General features: G+C 40.4%; 2 protein-coding genes across 7 annotated transcripts; both read right to left on the minus strand.

Annotated features, from left to right (window-relative positions):
- Nucleotides 1–2,391: 2,391 nt before the first annotated feature.
- On the minus strand, nucleotides 2,392–7,856 carry LOC147225932 (fizzy-related protein homolog). Of its 5 annotated transcripts, none has more exons than XM_086161207.1 (14): nucleotides 7,683–7,856; nucleotides 7,114–7,223; nucleotides 6,844–6,960; nucleotides 6,428–6,491; nucleotides 6,100–6,227; nucleotides 5,914–5,996; nucleotides 5,634–5,817; nucleotides 5,438–5,503; nucleotides 5,247–5,349; nucleotides 4,914–5,098; nucleotides 4,568–4,801; nucleotides 3,849–3,953; nucleotides 2,960–3,052; nucleotides 2,392–2,866 (listed from the first exon to the last, which is right to left on the minus strand). In XM_086161207.1, the coding sequence occupies exons 2-14, from the start codon at nucleotides 7,180–7,182 to the stop codon at nucleotides 2,825–2,827; spliced, it is 1,473 nt and encodes a 490-aa protein (XP_086017333.1). In that variant the 5' UTR covers nucleotides 7,183–7,223; nucleotides 7,683–7,856; the 3' UTR covers nucleotides 2,392–2,824. The 5 variants fall into 5 exon arrangements, with proteins under 5 accessions (XP_086017333.1, XP_086017331.1, XP_086017332.1 ...); XM_086161205.1 differs by having other exon boundaries at nucleotides 3,810–3,953; XM_086161206.1 differs by having other exon boundaries at nucleotides 6,100–6,230.
- Nucleotides 7,857–12,881: 5,025 nt separating this feature from the next.
- rx1 (retinal homeobox gene 1) lies at nucleotides 12,882–21,457 on the minus strand. Of its 2 annotated transcripts, XM_086161693.1 has the most exons (4): nucleotides 21,150–21,457; nucleotides 19,679–20,050; nucleotides 17,070–17,323; nucleotides 12,882–15,818 (listed from the first exon to the last, which is right to left on the minus strand). In XM_086161693.1, the coding sequence occupies exons 2-4, from the start codon at nucleotides 20,022–20,024 to the stop codon at nucleotides 15,270–15,272; spliced, it is 1,149 nt and encodes a 382-aa protein (XP_086017819.1). In that variant the 5' UTR covers nucleotides 20,025–20,050; nucleotides 21,150–21,457; the 3' UTR covers nucleotides 12,882–15,269. The 2 variants fall into 2 exon arrangements, with proteins under 2 accessions (XP_086017819.1, XP_086017818.1); XM_086161692.1 differs by lacking the exon at nucleotides 21,150–21,457 and having other exon boundaries at nucleotides 19,679–21,048.
- Nucleotides 21,458–22,804: the final 1,347 nt, after the last annotated feature.

Consider the following 22,804-nt stretch of genomic DNA (forward strand, 5'->3'; position numbering starts at 1 on the left):
CAGGATTATTATTAAACTTAAAGAAATGTGAACTTTTTGCACTTCATGACTTGCCACCGAAAGAAATCTGCAGTGTTTCACTTAAATCAGAAATAAAATACTTGTGTGTTTTCCTTTCTAAGGATCAAAAGTTAAGTCAGTCCAGGAACATAGAAACTAAATTCAATGAATGTAAAGCTTAATTGGATATGTGGCTCCAAAGGGATTTGTCTATATTAGGCTGGATATATTTGACCAAAATTGAATGTTAATCTAGATGTATATACCCATTGTATTCAAATGCTATTCCAAATCTACTCATGAAATCTATTAACGAAATAAACTTTAATTTTACTTGGAGGAACAGACCACATTATCTAAAGAAATCACATATGGTGAAAGAAACAAGTGAAGGAGGGCTGAAAGTGATTGATTTGGACTCAATGAGATATTGAAGGTGAACTGGTTGAAATCCTGGATCAAGCATCATAATTCTTTTTGATATTGTATTCCTAACTACTTATTCAACAAAGTCAGTGGCCTTAGTCTTCTGCTTATCTCTGATTTTGATATCAAGAAGATTCCTGTGAAATTATCTGAGTTCCATAAACAAATATTCCTGTACTGGAAAATGATATATTTACACAATTTCTCACCACATGATACAATAATATGGAATAATAGTGCTGCATCGCAACAACTCTCTACTTTACAAGGAACTGTTTAAGAAAGGTATTTGGTCAACAATTGACTTGATGGATGACAATGGTTGTCTTTAGACTACGAACAATTCTGTACTAAATACTGCTTTAACCCTCTCATATTGGAGTTCATGAAGTTACTTAACGCACTAACGTGACAATTTGTATTCCTGACCAAAAATGTAATGACACAGCAAACCATACAACCACATTTATCCCCACGATCACTCCAGGGAATCCCAATTCTGAACAGAAAATGGAGCAACTCTTTTATTAGAAAATGTTTTACAGAAAATTTATTCCCTGGACGTCAAAACAAAAATAATATTTTAAATAAATTTGATAAGGAATCGATTGCCACGCTGCGGACTATGTATCTGATTACCCATACCCCCAAGGCAGAAGAGACCCACTTAAAAATTATGAATGACATCTACTCATCTAAAGAATTATTGAGGTTACGCTCTAATATTAAAGATAATATTTGTACATTTTGTGAAGACAACATTGAAATCACAGACCATATATTTTTTCTTGTGGGAAAAGTACAAGGCTTTTGGGCTAAAACTCAAAAATGGATTAAAGAGAAATTTCCATCATCACCAATTTCTTTCTAAAGAGATGATATAACATTTGGTTCACTTTAAAGCAACAAAAGGGATGAACTCTGTGTCAATGTTATTTTAGGTTTGGCAAAGTTCTTCATACACAAAAACAGAGTGCAAAAATGTTCCCCCACTTTTGTGTTCTTCAAAAACGATTTTGAATTATATAAAAAAAATCCTTAAAACCCTATGAAAAAATCCAAAAACCAAAAAATATACAGCTTTATGACTGATATTCCTTTAGGTCCACTGAGTTAAATACATATTGTATTCCCCTTGTAATTTATTTATTTTAATTTTATTTTTTAAATTGTTATCATTAATGTTTTTTTTTTCTTCTAGAATTAAATATTTCTCACAGGCCTTTAATCCTGTTTCCTCTTAGTTAATTAATTGCACACAAAATGAATGTCCTTATGTTTAAGTTCAAGAAAAGTAAAAAAAAAACAAACAAAAAACCCCTCTAAATAAATAAATAAATAAATAAGGCGCCGCCACTGTTTGCAGTTGGAAAGAAGTGTTAGTTCCACCAAAAATGTTCAAAACCCTAATTTTATCACAAGTGTGGATATTCGCAAATCACCTACATTCTGTTTAAATGGGACATTTGGGGATATTGGTTTCTATTTTAGAAATGGAACCTTTTGCTGATAGTTTCAGACTGGTTTAAGCATTGTTAAATTACTATTTTAGAAAAAAAATGAGTATTCTATAATCCTATGTAATGAAATACTCATCAGTACCTTCAATGCCTTATCTATTTTGGCAGAATAATATATTAAGCAAAAGAGTAACTTTTGTAAGCAGCTAAGATATGTGTAGCGTAGGGAGAAAAACAACATACGGTTTTTCAGTTCAGTTCTTTTTTATTTATTTTTTTGTTCCCTTTTAAGAATAATCAACAAGGTCTGAATGCACAGCATTAGACTAAATGTCCAGAAGAGCATAACAAACCAAACTGTTGCAGAATTATTCTTTTAAGAATTTCAGTGAACAAGATGCGCACACCATAAAGGCCTTGGTAAATATATTACTTTTGTGTTTGTAATTCTATGTAATTACAGTTTCTTTACCAATGCTTAGAAAAGTCAATGAGAGATGACAACTCCATTCATTCAAATTTTAATCAAATAACAAGCATGTTTAAGCATATTACACCTGAGTTTACGAAACTGAAAGGTTCCCTCCACTTTTCACAACTATGAATAATATCACATTCTTTAAGAAAGGCTGACAGTTTTTATCTGTGAATATAAAAATGCAAAACAAGTGAAAGCCAACCCGATGAAGTGATTATTAAACAGTAAACAATTCATAATGACACCCCATAGATCAAAAATACCCTGTTCAAAAAAGGATGAGTTTGAAAAAAATGAAATAAATAATAATAATAAAAAAAATCTTATAGTCTCTGGCAGTTGCTTCCTCTGTGCTCCTTTGTCAAAAAGATGAATCGGATTGTCAGTTTCGAACACAGTGTTGATGAGCTCTCCAGTCAAGGCCACGATCTGTTGCTTTAGTTTTTACAGCCATTTAAAGTCATCTGATTTGGGTAAAAAGATTTAAAACTGATACTGATTCCTGAAAAAAAATAATTACTTGGTTTATTGTCTTGTAAATATGACAGACTGTATAATTGACTGTTGGACTGTTAGCAACGGAGTGCTTTCTTACCTTCGTCGACCTTGTTTTGCTGAAAACGTTCCAGAAGCGTAAGGTCTCATCTCCTGCTCCTGTGACAATCGCTTCGCCATCTGGAGACATGGCCTGAAGTTTAAGAGAGGAGGGATTGCATTTACTAATTGGCATTTTAAAAGCTATAGATGATATAAACACCAATATAAGTTGTTCATATAAAGCAATCAAACTTTTACACAATCATTGTAAATTCCCTTTTTAACAAAATTATTAGTTACTGTTAAAAGTTACACATGATTTTCAGACATGTTCGCTAATTTTCAGAAACTCTGGAGTAATTGAACTTTGAAGGGTAGAAGCTTTGATGGTCAGAGGTCTCATTGGCTCCCTCATTTTTGTGTTGAAAATTATGGGGGTAAGAGTTACATTTGTGTTTGACAGCTACTCCTTGGAATAACAGGAGCATACTTAGGTGCTTTAAGAGTTAATTCCACGGGGGAAAAAAAAAACTCCATTACATCCAACCATCTCACTAGGCAGGGAAAGAGTATCGCTGGTAAAAGTATATTATAAAAAGACGCTATTCCGAATGTGAAAAAAAGAGAGCGTTTACAACGAGGTGCAAGCCATTTTAAGAGCATGGACCACAGATTATACATCATCAGAAAATGGCGCAAGAGTCCATGTATAAAAATTTCAGTTGGCCTGAGAGCCTAGATACAGTATTTCAGGTAAACATTGATATTAGAGGAATGTACTGCAATCACATCTTGATTTCTGGATTGACAGTCCATTGTGGTTGCCAGGCTGTCAAAAAACTTGTCAAAAAAAAAACGGCAAATGTTTCCATCTGACCATTTTGATGTTAAAAAGAACAACATATTACCAACAGAAAAATGGAAGAGGCAAGGACGCATAAACAGACCAGGTAGAGAACTCGGTAGGAGTGTCCAGTAAGTTTGACAACTTGAGTGAGTGCTGGATATTTCCACACCAAGATCTGGTTTTGAGAGTAGCCATGAGTGCTCACCTGGAAAAAAGCGTGAAACTATTGTCACATATTTTTTCGTTGAAATAAAAAAAGATAACTAGTTGAAGAGCACTTCAATTCACTCCAATTCAATTCAGCCAGGATATTTTGCAAAGCACAGGAGGCAGGAGAAGCCACAACAGACTGCTTTATACCTCTCCTATGGCCATAATTACAAACTCACAAGTTGTTACATACTTAATTCAGTGTCAGTTAAAGACATTATGTGAACAGCTCAACTTCAGGTTATAATCTCTTTGTGTTTACAAAGGCATTAGAGCTTGGTAAATCCAAACAGAACTGCCACCTAACACATAATTCGACACTTGAATCCACTCACGCAAAGTCCTGGGATATATGTGACTCCAGATGATGCAAGGAAGAATTAGCTTTTTTTTTTCTTCATTTTTTAATATGCTGATAAATTGACTAAAGAGTGGTAAACAAACACACAAGAATACTCTTCTACATGAAGCACATAAATATCACTGTTGCAACACAGCTTTTTACAGCCGTTTGATACACGCCGCCTCTTAGTGCGGGTGTTAGTTGCTTTCACCACTAGAGTACAGCAGAGGATTGACAGAGGAGGGATGGGACGAGGAGTTACTCACCAGCTCATTGGCATGCTTTGACCAAGCGAGGTTGCAGACCTGTGAGCCCGTGTCCACACACTGCAAAGGCTGCAACGTCAAGGTGTTCCAGAATCGAATGCAGCGGTCTGCGGTGCCACCTCCGGAGGCCAGCAAGCCATGCTGGTGAGGAGACCAGGCGATGGCTTTCACCGCAGCCAGGTGATCTGTGTATGTCTGCACAGGACTCAGCGAAGAGTGGCTCCAGAGCTGCAGCTGAAATATTAATTTATTTTATTTTTTAAAGGAAAAGAAAAAAATGGTTTATTACAATTACAAAAAAAAAGAAGAAACAGAGATGTGGGATCTACACAAACAACAATCCTACCTTGTTGTCGTTTCCTCCTGAGGCAAGCAGCTGACGATCCATGCTCCACTTCAAGCCACACACTTCCTGCCTGTGTCCCTGTAGCCGCCTCTCTGACTGGAATGGAGGAGTCCGAATGTCTCGTTGGAGAATCATACGATCGCGGCTTCCTGAGGACAACTGGTCTGCATTCCATGCTAGTGCTCCTGCGGACACACAGGATTAATATTTCTTTGAAGTTGGTCAATTAGAACTCTCAGCATTTATCCAAAAAGTGTAATTTTTGTAATGAGATGATGGTCAAGAAAGTGGAAAGCTTAACTGTTTTGAATCTCTCCCTGTGACTGTTCTTACCAACTCTGGCCATGTGTCCTTCCAGGGCAAAGAGTTTTTTTCCGGCACCTGCGTCCCATATCTGGACATGGCCTTTGCGAGTTCCCACTGCCACCAAGTTACCCTGAAAAATGAGGATTCCATTTAAATATCAAAAACTATGACAGCTTAAAAAATGATTTTCCTCAGGGCAATAAGCAATATGCACCCACCCGTTCAGACCACCCAACTGATGTGACTGAGTCTCCTACAAGTGATAAATCACACAGTCTTGTTACCTGGAGAAAAGACATGTTGGCCTGTGATTCAGCGAAACTAATGACCGGAGAATATGATAAAAAAAATGACTTCTCATCACCATTATAAATTTCATGTTCAAGGAGTGGCTGTGTAAACAAATTGCGGTACCTGGCAGGTGGAGGCACTCCACAGGTAAACACAGGTGCCCAGTCCAACACTGAGCATGTTGAGGGGAGACCAGTCCACCAAATTGAGGTAAAAGTCATCTTGCAGCTCTGGAGCATCTAGGACTTTGAAAGGAATCTTGGAGATCTGACGAGTTGCTTTTCTCGGCGAGCGCAACAACCTCTGACTGCAAAAGAAAGAGCCATGCATTTTGAAAACAATGTAAAAAAAAAAAAACACATCTTATATTACTTCTCTGTTAAACCTTTGCAAATTTTTCTACCTCTTGTTGCTGACCAAAGATAAAGAATAAGGAGAGATGTTGCTGTCATCATCTTGTGATTCCTTTGTGGCATTAAGAGAGAACTGCAAAGGACGCACAGACATCCATTCCAAGACAGATTAATAAACCAACTCTTAATGCCTGAAGTTTTTTTTATCTTTTAACCTCCTGCCCAGTGACACACACTGTAAACAGACTCCTCTTCTCAAGTGTGGATGGTGGAAGACGGCGGCCCTCTCTCTGTGGGTCCTGGATCTTTTCTATTCCTGCTCCAAGCAGCTCGTTTTTCAGCAGCGCGGAGTAGGCCAACCCATCTGCTGACGAACAAGCACAAAAAACAGAAGTTCCATTTATTAGACATACAATTATAGAACTATCAACGTTCTTTTTTTCTTCAACAAAGACATTAGGTTACCAATTTAAAAACAAAATTACAAAGTTGCACAAGAACAAAAGATTCAGCAATTTAGGATTTTACAATTAGTTAAAGATTATTTTTGTGTCAATTATTCACCTTTAATTTTATCAGCGTGCATTTCCTTTGTCCTTCTGTTTTGACACGGTAACATCTCATTTTCCTATACAAAACAGGGATAGCATCATAGATAGAGGAAGAAGCAATGCCTTTATTGTCACATACAGTTATACATAGAGCACAACATCAGCGAAATTCAACCACTGCATTTAACCCATCATGGACGAACCATGAGCAGAAAGCAGCAAAGGAACAGCGCCAGGGGAGCAGTTACGGGTTCAGTGTCTTGTTCAACACCACTTCGAATGTTCGAGTCCAAGGACGACCACTCTAACATCCTGGGCCACGCCGCCCCGAGATTAATTTTAGACAAACAGTTAGGTTAAAAACCTTTTTGTCTCCTTTTGAGAAAACTCAGAACACACTCATCAAACTGAACTGCAGCATATTCATACATGGATCCTGTGGAAGTTGATATTCCAGTTGGCTCCAACTCTGGTGGGAATGAATCTGTCTCCAAGCTTACTGGGTGAGGTTAACTGACTGTGCCATGTCTGTGCTTGTAGGGATTTCTGAAATTCAAATAAACATGTTTGCCTGTAAGTTAATGCCAATCATGAAGTGACATCATGAAATGCTTATCATCAACAAATTAAATTTCTCACACTGAAGTTTGCATAATGTATTTTGTCACTGAAGCATTAAGGAAAGAAGTTGGGACTCACAATGGGGCTCCACCTTCTATTTTGAACGTTGATTTGGTGGATAAGCTGGTGTTCATAGAATGGATCCATTATAGATGATGATCCCAATCCTACAGCCTGTGACTTCAGACCTGCACAATAAAAGGGAACGTTAATGCCACCGATTCTCTTATCTCTATTGAATAATACAGAATTACAAAGTAGTCGAAGATGATGCAGTACATTAAAAATACCGACGATACCTTTAGAAACAAAACCAGAGTTGTCAGTTGTGGATGAAAACTCACACCACATTATATTCTAAAGGGACTATTAGGATAGTGGTCTTACTCAAACAATTTGCCTGACGTTCACCTGTTTATGGCTTTGGGGGTCTTTTCGAATATTTAGCTGTTTGACTACAACAGAATTCTGACAGTGGGCTGGGACAGATTCGGTGAGCCTGGACAAATTTTAAATACTCCCATCAACTTTCGTGGGATTACTTGACACTGTTCTGCAACAAACTTTGTGGTTAAGTCACGTTTATGTTGAGGTAGGTGAGCCGAGCGATAGCTAGTGGCTAATATCCCCAAACTGAAACAACGTACCTACAACGGCGTGCGAGTCAGTAAACCCCAACCTCCGGACAGCTTGAACACAAATAACTTGAGATTATTTTACTACGGGATGAATGTGACGATATTCACTCCCGCAAACCGCACACTTTGGTCCGGTTGAGATGAGCAGGAAATTACATATCTGGACGCTGCGCGTCCGGAGAGGTCACGTGACGCAGAAGAAATCAAAACACGGAAGTGCTCCAGCTGTTGCCCGCGGAGAAGCACTGAAGCAACAGTAACGCAAACAAAAAAAGGTGGTAAAATGCATTTTCCAAAAGGCATGTTGGCCATACACACACACAATTAGACTCAGAAACAGCTTGACTGACCAAGCATGTTCATCAGCTTCCTCCATCTAACCCTATTCTTTGTATTTTCTTCTCTCACCAACTAACTCCATGCCCTCTTTCACTTCATAATTAAATCTTCTCTTTGGTTTTCCTTTAGGCCTCCTGTCTGGGATTTCCAATCCTAGCATCCTTCTACCAATATATTCCCTATCCCTCCTCTGAACATGACCAAACTATCTCAGTCAGGCTTCTCTGACCATATATCTGCATGCATATCTCTCGTGGTGTCCCTCTGATAGACTTTTCCCTGATCCTATCCATCCTTGTCACTCCCAAAGAGAACTTTAACTTAAATCTGTATTGTTTTGTAAATCTGAGATTAGGTCACTTTAAGATTTTTACTGCATGCTGATATTATTCTTCCCAATTGAAACTTTTCAAATGCGCTGGATTGTTTTGACATCTCTGTGCTTCTTGGAAATTCTTCTCTACTTCGTAGATATTATTGTACAGTTAATGTAGAACATTCCTCTCACACAAAAAGGCTAAATCTTAAATGTAAACTAACCGCTTCCATACATTTTAAAATATCACATGGTAATACCTCTCATGCACACCAACAAGCAACAATACAATCAAGGGACCTGTCAGATTGACCTTCTTGCCATGACTGAGTCCCAAACATAGATGGCATCCTAAACCCAGCTCTGACTCAGACTGCCGTGCTGAAGTAAATTGAATGAACCACTAACTTTCTTATGTTCGACTCTTTTCTTTGGCATGCTATTGGTATATAATATTGTTCATTACACATTTGAATACTTTCACACGCAAGGATACGTTCAATTGTTGATCTTTGTACCATATCTGTTAATGTAATACGGCCAATTTAACTTCAGTAAGTATTCACAGTTAACAGTGAATATACCAGTAAACAATGTTCCTACAGCCTTGGCTACATCACTGTTGAAGGATTAATCATACCTCATTACTAACAGCGACTGGCTTATATTTGTGTGTTTATTGTTCCGTTCAAATGGATTTCATTACAAGAAAAACACAGATCACTTCCACTGATCTTGCCTGTAGTAGACCATTGATGAATTCAGTTAAATAAATATGAAACAGCCTTTCCAGCAAGAGATTGCAGAACTGAATGTTGCAAAGAAGAAGTTTTTCTTCCACTTCCACTGTAGTGTATGGTGACGTAGATTGGTTGGTACTCAAAAACACTTCAGCTTTGTCACTCTGGTTTGTGGGATTAAAACTCCAACGAACAGTTTGAGCTAAAATCCCACATAAACTGAGGGAAACTGCTTGTGATGAAATATTTGATAATCTAATCAAATGTCGGGCCTGGTTTTCGGTTTCTGACAACTCTGAGGTATTTTTAGATGGGAGGGCATGCTTGCCCCCTGCTGTTCTGGAAAATAGTGTTACATATAAACTGCACCCAGAGTGTTTGTTTGTAAAGGGAAATACATATATGTATACATATGTATATATACATATGTGTTCATATATAAAATACAGCTGGTGGGTCAGCGTCTGTCACCGTAAAATCTAGTCGCTTGCACGCTACTAATGATGAGCAGCTGAAACAAAAGCCCGGCACTGTACCTTTAATGCTGGCAAGTGCAATGATAATAATCACACACTGGTGGTACAAAGGGCCCCCTATGAACTTCAATGTGTGTTTTCTAGTGAGTGAGCCTATAGAATTTTACCACATTAGACACAGAACATAGTTCTACAAGTGTGAAGGATGCATCCCCCTCTTTCTTTCTCTCTCTCTCTCTCTCTCTCTCCCTCTTTCTCCCTTTTGCTGTCTGTCTCTCTCACAGACACACCCACGCAACACTGGCGCCAACAAGTAAATCCCCCTCACACACCCCCTTAACTGACCTCTAATTATGTCATGCGAAAAAGCTGTGTCCCATTGAAAAGCTCTCTTAATCAAACCCAATTAATTCCGCTATTTTCCCTTATTATCCTTTGCAAGGAACGCGTCTTTCCAATAAGACTGTTAACTCCAGCCGCGGCCCTTTCAGATACACTGGGGCGCAGGAGCGAAATAATGGACTGCACAATTAATCAATTAGTAATTAGGGACTCGGTTGTTCTTAATGAACACAATAACTTTGTTGTAAATGTGAATCGCCTTGTCATTTGGAGTTTAGTCAACAAACTTTCCTTTTGATAGCTCAAAATTACTTTTCTGCAATCTTCCAATTTACAATATTTTACACAGAAAATGCTTTTAAAATGTACGCATAGTTAAGTTTACCTTTATTTTCATACGCAGGTTCAAACTATTGAATATGCTACATAGGAACGGATGTATTTCCTCGGCCTCTAGCGTTCAGCTGAGATGTAGGGACGTGAGATTACATGCAAGGCTGTAAAGAAAGACGTATGGTGGTCATGAGCTTTAAGGAAATGTAGATATTAGGTAGTTAAATGCAATCCAAAAGAAACATTGAAACTGCACAAAATTTGTATTTGGAGTTTTAAAAGGCTGAATTCGAATTTTGCTCATTTGAAAGTTACAATTTTGCTACTTATAGAAAGGAAAATTAATATTGTGTAGGGTAAACTGGTATTTTTAAATGTGGAAGCAGTGCGCTTCCATAGAGCGTTTCATATGCAAGAAAGTAAACCTGGAGTCCATTCACTCCAATGGAAACTATTTCAGTTCTATGCGAAATTATTCCTGTCCTTTTTTTCTCCACTCATTGCCTTGCATTTCATGAAAAAAGTTAATTCAGCTCAGGAATCTGGATTTGCAAATACAATGTTCTGTACTTGCAACTAAGTGGCTGACAAGGTATTAATGTCTGGAACCGTTTGAGAAAGACATCTCTGTATGTTGGATCCTTATGTAAATAGTGTAATCATTTTTTTTTACACAGAATTACAGACAAATGAGAGGCAGGGTTGTGTGTTTGTTAACACCGCGTTGACAAAAACACACTGCCCCTTGACCTCAAAACAGTGGTAGGTACCACTGGTAAAGTTTTAGTTTGTTAAATCGCCAGCACCTCACAGAGATAGCTCATCTGAATCATTATAGTTTTATTTGTGCCGTACTTGATGGTGTTCATCACATAATCAGGTCCTGGATCTGAACTCCCACCATTTAGCTTTGGTCTCCTGTTCAATAAATCTGAGATGTTACCACAGAGAAAACCGTTTGGGGCCGTGCTGATCTGCCGCTGCTCTTTTCCCATGATTTCTTTGTGCCACTCACCCCGGCTCAACGCATGCCTACCCCGGCCCCTGGCTGTGGCTATAGCCCCGACCCGGCCCCAGCTGAGCAGTGCCAAGTTGTCCAGTAGTTAGTTTTTGTCCGTTCAGGCCCAACTCGGATCGGCTCGGCCTGGGTACTAATCCCCAGGCTGTCAGAGGACCCCGCTCTGAACTCATCCTGCAGCACAGGAAAACGCTCTAATTGGGGGATTTTCTACATCATTAACTCTGATGAGCAGCCATCCCTCCCTCCCCTCTCCCTCTTTTTCTCCACACTTACTCCTTTGCTCTCTCACTCCCAGACCATTTCTCCTGCTTAATCTCTTTCTAAATGTTTCCATTTTTCCTCTCTCTGATGCTGACATCCTCAAATTATTTGCTTTTGTCTTTTCTCGCCTTAGCTTTTTTGGCTCCTTTATCACTGACGAAGAGCATCACAGTCACTCCCTCAGAGGGGACCGAAAGCACCCACTGCGTTAACAAACTTTAGGATAGGATAGTTATAAATAGGCTGTATATCATTTGTTTGCCTTTGTAAAAAAAAGTTGAACACAAATTCTGTAACTCCTGAGGTTTGAGCAAATTTCTTATGGTTATTCTTTATCACAGGGATCGGGGCTTGCTCCGCACGAACACAAAGTCACAGATTCCCATTTACAAGAAGTGTGAAACTTTGAGGTTCCTCTTTATTTCACTACTTCTCTCCTGCTGATGGTTCTGAAGAACTAATTTTGACAAGGAGAAATAAAACATTTTTATTAATTGCCACATTACTGGAAGCTTGCATGCAATTATGTCAATGATTTTTGTGTTAGAAGTTATATTGCTTGAAAAAAAAAGTTTGTCATGAAAATACCAATTAAAAAGGAAGAGAGACATTTGAGGAGGCACATTTTGTAAGTATAAAATGCTTTGCCATATTCTTTGGCCTTTATGTATTGCAGGGTTTTGGAAATACCTCCAGAACAGTCCTGTGTTCTGAAATCTGGCTTTCTATATTTTCAAACTCGCGCACGCTGTCCGGAGGCACCGGGGATAAACCGCAACACACCACTGGTGATGCTGCGCATTGGATTAAGTCCCGGGCGGGGGAATGCGAAGAAAAACATACATGCATTTCACAGTTACTGTCCTTCCGCCGGCCAACCCATATGGCCCCCCATCTGTCCAAGAAAGTGATTCACATGCTTAGGAGGCCAGTTAGCACGGCGGCTCCGTTCCCTCTGTGAACATGTGTTGCAGCGGCTGAGGTGGCCGACCAGCCTGCTTTCCTTGCCTGCCTGCCTGCCTTCCTGCCTTCCTGCCTGCCTGCCTGCCTGCTTGCCTGCTTGCTTGCGGGCAATTAGGGAGCCGGTCGCTGCGGTCAGAGGCCCCCCTGGGAAGCCCTGATTGATTGGAGTCTCATCTTCCTAACAGGCTGGCACCCTGCCATCAAACTATGGAAAAGCAGAGAGGATTGGGAGGGGTAACGGAGAGCAACAGCTCTTATATGACAGAGAGAGTCGGAGCACAAGTGACAGGCACAAGGAAAAGAAAGAAAACTGTCCGTGCCCATGTATGTCAGATGATAACGATTATACTGTAGTAATCTTTTGGTCCTTAGACTTACTGTGGTAAGAAAAAAAGGAAAAAAAAAAACTCTGTGACTATGTGGGAATGAGTGCACAGGTCAACATGAAAGCATTTCTGTGAGAAAGAAGGATGCATATTCTATTAAACTATATTTATTATCCGTATATTTTTTTTTTTTTACGAATTTCTCTCCAGAAAATTGACATCAATGTTCCGGACAAAAAAAAAAAAAGAATGAAAATAATTATATCACTTGGACATACATAACTAGGAGATGTAAGAAACCAAACAGCATTACAGGACCGAAGGCCTGCGCATTTTCACGTTAAAAAAAAAAAAAAGGAAAGAAAGAAAAAAACACAACTGTCAAATATCTAGTGCAGTTTTTCCATAACCTTTGGCGTAGTCTCAGTTAAAAAAAAAAAACAACTAAATTACGTAGCATCTTGAAGAAGCTGTCAAAGTGCAGGGTCATCCTCGAGTTGACTACAGTGTGAGGTCCTGGCAGTCTAAACATCAATAACCAACAACAGGAAAGAGCTACGCAATATAGTTACAGATGTTGAGCAGCAGAGCCGGTACATTTCTATGTATACACTGGAGATGTTGCAGTTAACAAGACTAAATATTGCATTTGCAGTTGACATCATGACTTTGCATTTGCAGCTTTCACGTGATATTATTAAAGTAAAATGTCATCGACATAGATTTGGGGGGGGGGGGGGGGGGGGAGATAAACAAACGCTTAAAAAAGTAATGTTTCAAAAAATTGCACTTTGAAATTAAGTCTTTATCCAAAGGTAACCATCTGGAGTGGTAAAAATTTTGCCAGTTTTCATCATTTCTGAGGATATTTGTAGATTTTCTTTTTTTACAAAATGGTCCAATACAGAACAATCACCTTCTCATATCTACTGATCTGGTGAAAATGTGTGCAGCTTTTTTTCATTTTTTATCTTATTTACATTTAAGACTATTTGAGCTTAACTTTTAACAGATGGCAGAGACCAATATTGTGTCACTAATGACCAAAGCAGCTATAATTGATGTTCCTCCTCCTCTGATTGAGAAAGAAAAAAAAAAAAAGAAAAGCCAAAAATGGTTACAAGGGCCTATTTAGTGCAGCCTGAGACCGTTTCCCCCTTCGGTTCCAGACAAAGAGGATACACTTGGATCGATTGTGCTGAACAAAGACTAAACTATGTGGGGTGACGCATCAGACAGGGCTCTTTCTGCTGCCCTGCACGTACACACAACCACCCAACACTGAGCTGCCAACAGGTTTTTTCCTCCAACAGCCACTCAAGCAAAAAAAAAAAAAAAAAAAAAAGGGTTATTTTGCTCAAGAGCCTGCCTTCCTTACAACATTCTTACTCCCCCTCTTTCGCTCGGGTGTTCTTCGTTAAAGCATCGCAGCGCAAATTGTAAAAATATAGTTAGAGTGCATTGGTTATTTTTGGTATGTTTCCACTCAGAGGGCACCGTCAAAACCGTGACTCATGAACACTTTTGCACCAAAAATGATTGATTATTATATAGTGATGGCCACTTTTACAGATGGTGGGGATCATGACAGCAGGCCTTGGCGCTCACCTGCCTCCAGTCCAGCAAGAGTCTAACCCAAGATGAAATTATATGAAAACCGAGTAACTGTATAACACAGTAGGGAGATAGTGCTCCACATTTAGACACATGGTGACGTGACTCCAGGCCTCAGTATTTTACAAGCTGCGCTCACATTAAAGTGAGACGTAACCTTCATTCACTAAGTACCTTTACGCTCCGATTAGCTGACCCATGAAAATTCGACAATTGGATTAATTAGTAAAAATACAAACTTAATGAGGAAAAGGGAAAGAGCAAAAAGTGAACATATGAACGTACAAGACTCGATTAACTTCGATGGTCGACTCACATGTTCTGAGAACAACACCGGAAAGGCCTAATTTTGGTCATTTGAATGTTTACCACCTTGCATATTGAGCCGTTATATTGTGACATGAGCTTTCACGAGATAACCGGGGGATTAAAAGTTACTTTGCAAGCATGAATGTGTTCCTGGATAAATGTGAGAAAACTAATTGGTTTAACAAAAGGGGGGTCCTTGGCCCCCTTTTGAGCCCCCCCCTTACATGAGTTTTACGGTTGAGAGGTTGATCAGGCAAGAGATTTGTGTGCAGTAGCCACCAGGGGTATGAGTTTACATGAGAACAGCACCCAGACCAATACCAAACCCGCTGCTTTAAAAAAGGTTCAAACTGATCAGCTCAGCCAGATGGCATTCTTCACTTGTCCATGTCATGTCCTTGAGATGAGAAGAAGAAGGGTCAAAAAAATTGAAAACAGTCCAAAAAATAAAAAAAAAAAGCCAAAACATCCACAGTTTGTAATGTCCAGAATCGATCCAAACTGTGTGTAACAAACACCTTTACAAAGTCCCGATTCTTTCACAGTTTATTTTTAGTCACATGGGTTGCCAGGTCTTATCCATCGACTGAATGTGTTCCTTGGCCTTCATTCTCAATGCTGCGATACTGGAGCTGCGTTGGTCAATGTCTTCCAGCGGATACTTTTCAGGGTACGAGGCCGGACACTGGTAAGGAGGTGGGGCCATGCTCTGCATTCCCTGACTAATGGATGGATGAGGATGAGGGTGAGGATGGGGATGGGGATGGGGATGGGGATGAGGGTGAGGGTGAGGGTGAGGGTGAGAATGAGGATGAGGATGGGGATGAGGATGGGGAGTAGGGTTGAGGAAGCTGTGGCTGGGGTAATTTGGCTGGAGACCTTGAGCTGGACCCATGAACCCCGGGATGCTGTGGACAGGTGTGGCACTGGACAGAGGAGAGGTTAGCCAGGGATCCAAGGGAAGGGAGCTGGTCATGGGTCCCATGCTGTTGTGAACGGGTGCCGGGCGATTGAAAGACAGCATCGGCGAGTCGTGAAGTTTCATGGTGCTGGCGTCCATTTTTTCCTGCCTGCGCCATTTGGCTCTTCGATTCTGAAACCAAACCTGGAAGACAACAACAAGGAGGTCTTGTGAATGGTGGTGACTTTTTCACTTAAACAATAATGCGGCTAATATATGGATTTTTTGGGGGGGAGGGCTAATGAGCTTCAACATTTATCCTCGTCGCATCGAACCGGAAATGACCGAAGAAGATGACTTTGACGGTTTTGGTGCGTGGGAGGAAGCCCGAGATAGCGATCGGCTAGCCGGCGCGGCTTATATTGCAGTGCGTTCAATAGTCCGGAAGTTATGGTATATTGTGGCACAATCGTGAATTTGTCCATGTACAGATTTGTACCAGTGGTGGATAGCATGGGTAAAGAGTTGAACTGGAACAGATCCTTAACTCCTTCCTTAAGAAATGTAGCCCTAAAAATTGAAAAATGCATTTCCAGTTTATCAAGTACAAGCAGCCCCAGATAATGCTTACAAGCGCTGCACAACACTGCCCTTCGGTTTCTGAGAACATCGATCACTATGAGTTTAGCCCAGGGGTGGGCAAATTTTTGGCTCAGGGGCCGCATTGACTTTTAAAATTTCACAGATGGGCCGGGCCAGCACAAGATACGACATACATATAAAAAAAAACAAAAAAAAAACGCATTTGTTAGCAGTACATATCAGACTTGTCTGACATTTGTCTGACATTTGCTTTGAAAATAAAACCATCTTAGTTTTGAAGGCTCTGACGTTGGCTTGCATTTCATGCACAAACCATCATTTCTCTTGTAGCTTCACGTCCAGCTCATTCATGTGTCAGTATGTCCACAGTAAAGGCTACGTCACAAAGAAAATCTATGTCTTTCAGCTCATGAAATTTCTCAAGTAGCTCCCAAAATGAAAAAATGTCCTGTGTGAGCTCCCATATTCATCGATCCAATAATTCAATCCTTCACATCAAGAATAAATTCTGAACCAATCTTTGGCGGGCCCGATTAAAAAGACCAATGGGCCGGATGTGGCCCGTGGGCCGTAGTTTGCCCACCCCAGGTTTAGCCCCTTTGAAAGCCCTCTCTCTGCTCCCCTGCTCTGCCCTTGCACCTTCACCTGTTGAAGACCGGATCGAATGGGTTAGAGACACATGCCTCTTTGCTTCACTGTTTAAGTTTTGTCTTCACTGGCTTTTCGAGATTTGCAAGCGTAATTTTACAGCATGAAGCGCAAGCTATTCAAGTCATACTTAGAGCATCATTTTCAGTTCTTGTTTCAAAGCACCTCCGATTTTGAACGTAATCTAATCGTGCTTCGGCCTACCTGTACTCGGACCTCGGGGAGGTTGACCTTCATGGCCAGTTCCTCACGACTGTAGACATCTGGGTAGTGGGACTTCTCAAATGCACGCTCCAGTTCGTGCAGCTGGTAGGTGGTGAAGGTTGTGCGGTTCCGCCTGTGTTTCTTCTTGGGCTGGTCATCCTTGCACGGCTCCGGAGACTTGCCGTCATCACTCTCCACGCTTTTCTGCATTTCATTTACTTCATCCTCACATTTGTTGGTGAAGAGGACAGAGTCTGCACAGTGAAAAATGCACACAAAAGATGTCTTCAAATGTGTCAAATATCCAAAATCTGTCAACAACGGAAAAAAAAAGATGAATCGTGCATTCAAATCAAGTATGTGGCACACACTTTCCAGTACACTAGACATTATTTTGACACCTGCAACAATAGGCTACTGTAGACCAGCAAACCTCATTGAAACTCAAAATGCTCTGAATCAGAGTCATAGAAAGTTGTTTATCTCACGCAGAATTAAAAGTTTATCTCGACAGTATATTGCTCCGTTCAACCCCAGAGAAATAAATCCTTTTGAGAGACACCTGAAATGGGATGGATCTCCCAACACAAAAGCTGACAAACGGACCATTTGTCAGCTTTTGAATTCCACTTATCCACCTCATCCGTCCTCCTTTATGAGCCGCCGCTGTCCATTACCAGTGCCGCAGGAAAAATACAGGCAGAATAAAGTCCCTATCACAGCCGCGTGCGACTTATCTAAACAGCACGTAATTGAATTAAATTAAGTACGAAATCGGTGATTTGCCAAGTGAGTGTAGTCCATTCAAATCCATCATTCGTGTGAATCTCAGGCTGATTAAAAACAAAAGGAAAAATGGAGTCAGATATTTACTGACATGAGGAGCGAGTTTCTGTTAGATAAGTTGCACAAAGTTTTAAGCTTTAGTTTAAGAGATTTTGCCGGTTCGCTAATTGCACATTATTAAGATTTAGTTTTTTTTGACTATATTAAATATCATTTGTTTTAAAATACATAAATAAATATCTGGTGACGGCAGTTCGGAGTCATAGTGTTGGTAACTGATAAAGACGTTGCGTTGTTTTAGATGCTGTTCGGACCGTAAAATGATCTTCATTAATGAATTAAAACTTGCTTCTTAGAAAAAAAATGACAATGTTCGTGTTATTTTGAAGTTTCATCATTTTCAAGTCGAATATCTCTTCATTGTTTTGATCGGCCGACGGGGATTTTTTTTGTCCTTCATCATCTGTATTGTACATCACTGCTTAATGAAGAGAATAAAACTTCAAGAGTGTGTCATGGAAAAGTGAACCTGCGTCTGTGAATAGGATGTGTTGATGGAGATGAAGGAGGGGGTCATTGTGTTCCTTCAACTGGCAAATGGGAGGAGAGGCAAAAGCAAAGCTGGATTTTAAGGGTTCCTTTATCTACCTCTCATTAAGCAGCTATGACAAAGGCCAGCCTCTGACAAAGCCAGAGGTCAGGTCTGGTTCAGTGACCAGCTCTTGGCCTGTCAGCCCATCACAAGCACCAAACTGAAGGCCGCCCACTGTTTATCGGCCTGCGCAACATCTCAGCACAGATTTCGGGAGGGGCGGAGGGGATCGGGGAGGGAGCAAGTGACACCGAAAGGCAGAAAACTTGCCCATTCAGTTGAAAACCGGGCTGCCTTCACAGGACGGATCCTGACAAAGGAATGATGTCATCGCCGGCGATGTATGTTAATCCGACAAAACTCATGTTCTCCTGCGTTCGGCTACTGAATTTGAATCTCGGTAATGATTTTTTTTTTTTCAGGATGATATAATCATCTACTACTCGTGGATATTATGTTTTTTTTTTTTCCCTTTCGGCCACAAAATCATCAACCACCTGTCAGACCCTGTATGTGAAAATAGCTAACAGATTAAACTAGAGAGACGCGGCGATAGCTAAAAACCAGAATGAACTACTGTACAATCTAATCTGCACAGAGGAGAAGATTAGGGGAATTCCATAAGGGGATGGGATTGGCCTTGGGGACATAAACCCCCTGCACCATCTTGTTGTGTGATTTATCTCTCAATCTCAGCCCACACAGTTCAGTTAATGCAACAGGCTCTACATGCCATTGTCATGCTTGTCATGCAGTGTTATATGTATACACGCAACACAGAAGTGCCACAATTTTCACGATGCACGCCGTATTCAATTTATCAATGAATTATTGGTGCAACGTCTGCGCTCATATGCACACAATCTATACCGAGTATAATATTCTCACGAATACCCTTTTTCTAGATTTAACTCTTTAAGAAAAACTTTGTGAAGCTCCTTTCTTGAGATATAAGTTAAAACCAGTCGCGGTATTTTCTCGGATATTTTTAAACAAACCCGATAAAGACTTGCCCTTTATTAAGACGAATCAGAAATATCCGTCCTGGCAGATAATTGACCTGGATTTCAGTCAAAATAAATCCCTGATCTTTTGATTTTTTTCAGGGTTGAAGATAGTTGAAAAAAAAAAAAAAAATATATATATATATATATATATATATATATATATTTTATATATATATATATGTATATATATACGCTCGACAACTTACACTGGGTGCTGGACTCACCATGGTACTGCTGTTGCTGCTGCTGCTGTTGTTGTTGTTGTTGTTGCTGCTGCTGGCTAGAACCATCATTTCCTAGAGAGGGAAGGTGCCTGCTGTAGGACGGGTGTGATGAGGACTCCTGTTGCTTTCCAGGGTCTGCCAGGCCATCTATGTCCACTTTGTGAGGCCCCGGGGCCCCGGCAGGGCTGAGCAGGGGGTCCTGGTCTTTACTGAACCCGAGAATCACATCAATACTGTGGACGCGCCCCCCCACAGCGACACCCCCACTTTTTCCCATCTCGTGGTAGTTGCTGGGCGAGAGGCAGCTGTCGTCCACCATGCTCATGGTATCCAGTGATAAATGCATTCGAGCGTCCGGGCACTCACCTGGTCCTGCAGGCCCAGAACAGAGAAGGACTTAGAATACAATAATAGGTCAGAGATCACCTTGTATCCTTGGATGACTCCACCATCCCCGGCTATATCTAAACCGCTTAGCAGAGTGGCAGGGGGTCCATAGTCTCTTTAAGACTTTCAGCTACAGCAAAGAAAAGCATGCAAATGGAAACCGACGGCTAAGCCCTCGCTGCTACCTCGCTATTGTTTTTAATTAACATTATTGTCATTATTATCGGGGCGGTACGGCGGTGCAGTGGCCTCACGGTACGAGGAACCCCGGCTCGATTTTCCACAAGGGGACCTTTGCATGTTCCGTGTGGGTTTCCTCCCACAGTCCAAAAACACGCAGCAGGTTAACTGCCCCAAATGAGTGAGTGAATGATTGTTTGTCTGTATTAATGCGGCACTGCGAATGACTGGCGACCAGTCCAGGGTGTACCCCGCCTCTCGCTCGATGACAGCTGGGATAGGCTACAGCATCCCCCCGCAACCCTGAGTACAGGATAAGTATCAGATGACGATGGATTATCATTATTTTACCAACCAAACCCCTAAGCAGGACCACAATGGTGTCAATCAATAGATAATCAGAGAAAAAAAAAACTCAAATTATCAATTGATTTACCAAACCTAGAATTATAACACTTTGTAATTCACAATTTTCAGAACAGAAATGTTGTCTAAAGCGTTCAAATTCAGTGTTAGGTACAGCCAAGAGGTATCTGTTAATGATCTTATTGACAACTTGTTTGAATGTAGAATTAACGTCAATAGCGTGATGGACTGCTGAGACCGGACACAAATGTTTTGGGGATCGGAATCACAAAAAATGAGTGACACAATTAAAGTTTCGTCACTGAAAAAACACTCAATGTATAGTATCCACCCAGAATAAATGAAAAATTAAAAAAAAGTGAAAGAAACCACAACAGGCGCAAGATAGAACCCAAACTGGAGACCTGATTGGTTTTTTTTTCTGCATTATGATAAAAAAAGCCACTTATCTTAAGGCTCAGGGTCCTACAAGACAGGGAAAAAGGGTCGACCCCTCAGCGTTACCGCAGAGCGTGTCAGCTTGCGCGGCGCAGCCTACCTGCTGGAAGTGACCGCGTTGAACCGCTGAAGTTGCTGATGCCAGCGTTCCACCTGTTCCCCTTTGGCCACTCAGCCTCCACATTCACTCTTTTCTAAATCCGCAATGTTTTTTCGCAGAGTCCCGGCCTGTTTGTTGCGTTTGCAAACTCCGAAGAAAGTCCGGGAAGAAAAAAAAAAAAAAAAACAAAACAAAAAAAACAACATAAAAATCACACAAGTGCAATCACGTTTGACAACTGTGTCCAACCGCTATGCTCTGCAGCACTGACAGGAGAGTGAAAGCAGAGGCGGAGAGGGAGAGGTGGACAAAGCTGAGGGGGTGTGGGAGGTGAAACAAGGGGATTAAGAGAGGGTTATTAATTGGAATCTTTTGCCTTTAAGAGTGATTGGCAGCTGTTTTTTGGTCAACTAATTGTATTGAATGTCATTTTCATTCATGGCTGACGGGAGGAGGCCGGGGCTAATGAAGCCAGGGAAAGACTTTCTTTTGGTAAATACATTGTTTTAAAGACAAAAGACCCACTGAATGTTTCCACTAAGCACACCCGGACCCCATTATGACAAACTGTGACGAAAAGGAAACTTTGAAATTAGTGTTAGGTTGGTGAGCACGCAAGCATGCATGTACGCTCGCATGCGTGTGTGTGTTTGTGTGTGTGTGCATTGGCATGTGCGCGCGGTTAACAGCATTCTATTTTGTAATTATCAAATAACTTCTTGAATGTGGGATGGTGTTGATGCTGCCTAAAGGCATCACCAAAATATTTCTTTGAAGTACCCCACTACCTCCATCTCTACTTACCACTCTTATCTGTGGAATATTCATATTTATATTATATCTACGCATTCTCCAGGACAACTTACTTATTAATATTTCATTTTCACTACCCACATGTATAATTTGTATAGCCATTCCATGCACAAGAATTTTTTTTCTATGTCTTTTTATTTGTGTTCTACTGTATATATTGTAATTAATCTGTTTAATTGTGTGCATATTCTAACTTTGCATACTTTCTGTTATTTCTGTTTGCACACATTTCTGCCCTGTAATGCTGCTCACCATCCCGTGGTGGGATCAATAAAGTCTATCTTGAACATAACGAAAAGGAGCGGCGCCAATCAAGCTGCCATCGGTATCTGATACTAGCGGCTTTTTTTTTTTTTTTTGTTTGTTTGTTTTTATACTAAATTATAAATAGTAATAATTGAGAAGTTGGATGGCTGTGACTGATTTTTGTCCTCCATTAGGACAATAACCTTCTTCAAAACAAAGGTGTCCCTGCTGTGATTCTGTCCTCCAGAAACTCCAGTGAGATTGGAAGTGGATTTATGTCAGTAGCAGGCCATCACGAGTCAAATCTAATAATTGTGAGCACGTTGTTGTTTCTTCAGGAATAAAAAGAGATGTAATCTTGGCTGATCAACTTTGAATCATATTTAATGGTTTAACATCCTTTCACTATTGGCCCTAAGCAGGCTGTACACTTGGATCATAGCGACAAAGGAGGGAAATTCCGGTGGTTTTATATTCACTTTTTGCAAGTCAATTAAAGCTAATGGAAAGTCGTTCTATTCCATGAATTTTAAAGATTATTTTGACTGTTTGCAACATAATACCACAATGTCTACTTACATTTTACTCAATATTCT

This window comes from Fistularia commersonii, chromosome 16 (genome assembly GCF_037954325.1).
Source record: "Fistularia commersonii isolate RoL2024-O1a breed Wild chromosome 16, RoL_Fcom_v1.0, whole genome shotgun sequence".
NCBI classification, from domain to species: Eukaryota; Metazoa; Chordata; class Actinopteri; order Syngnathiformes; family Fistulariidae; genus Fistularia; species Fistularia commersonii.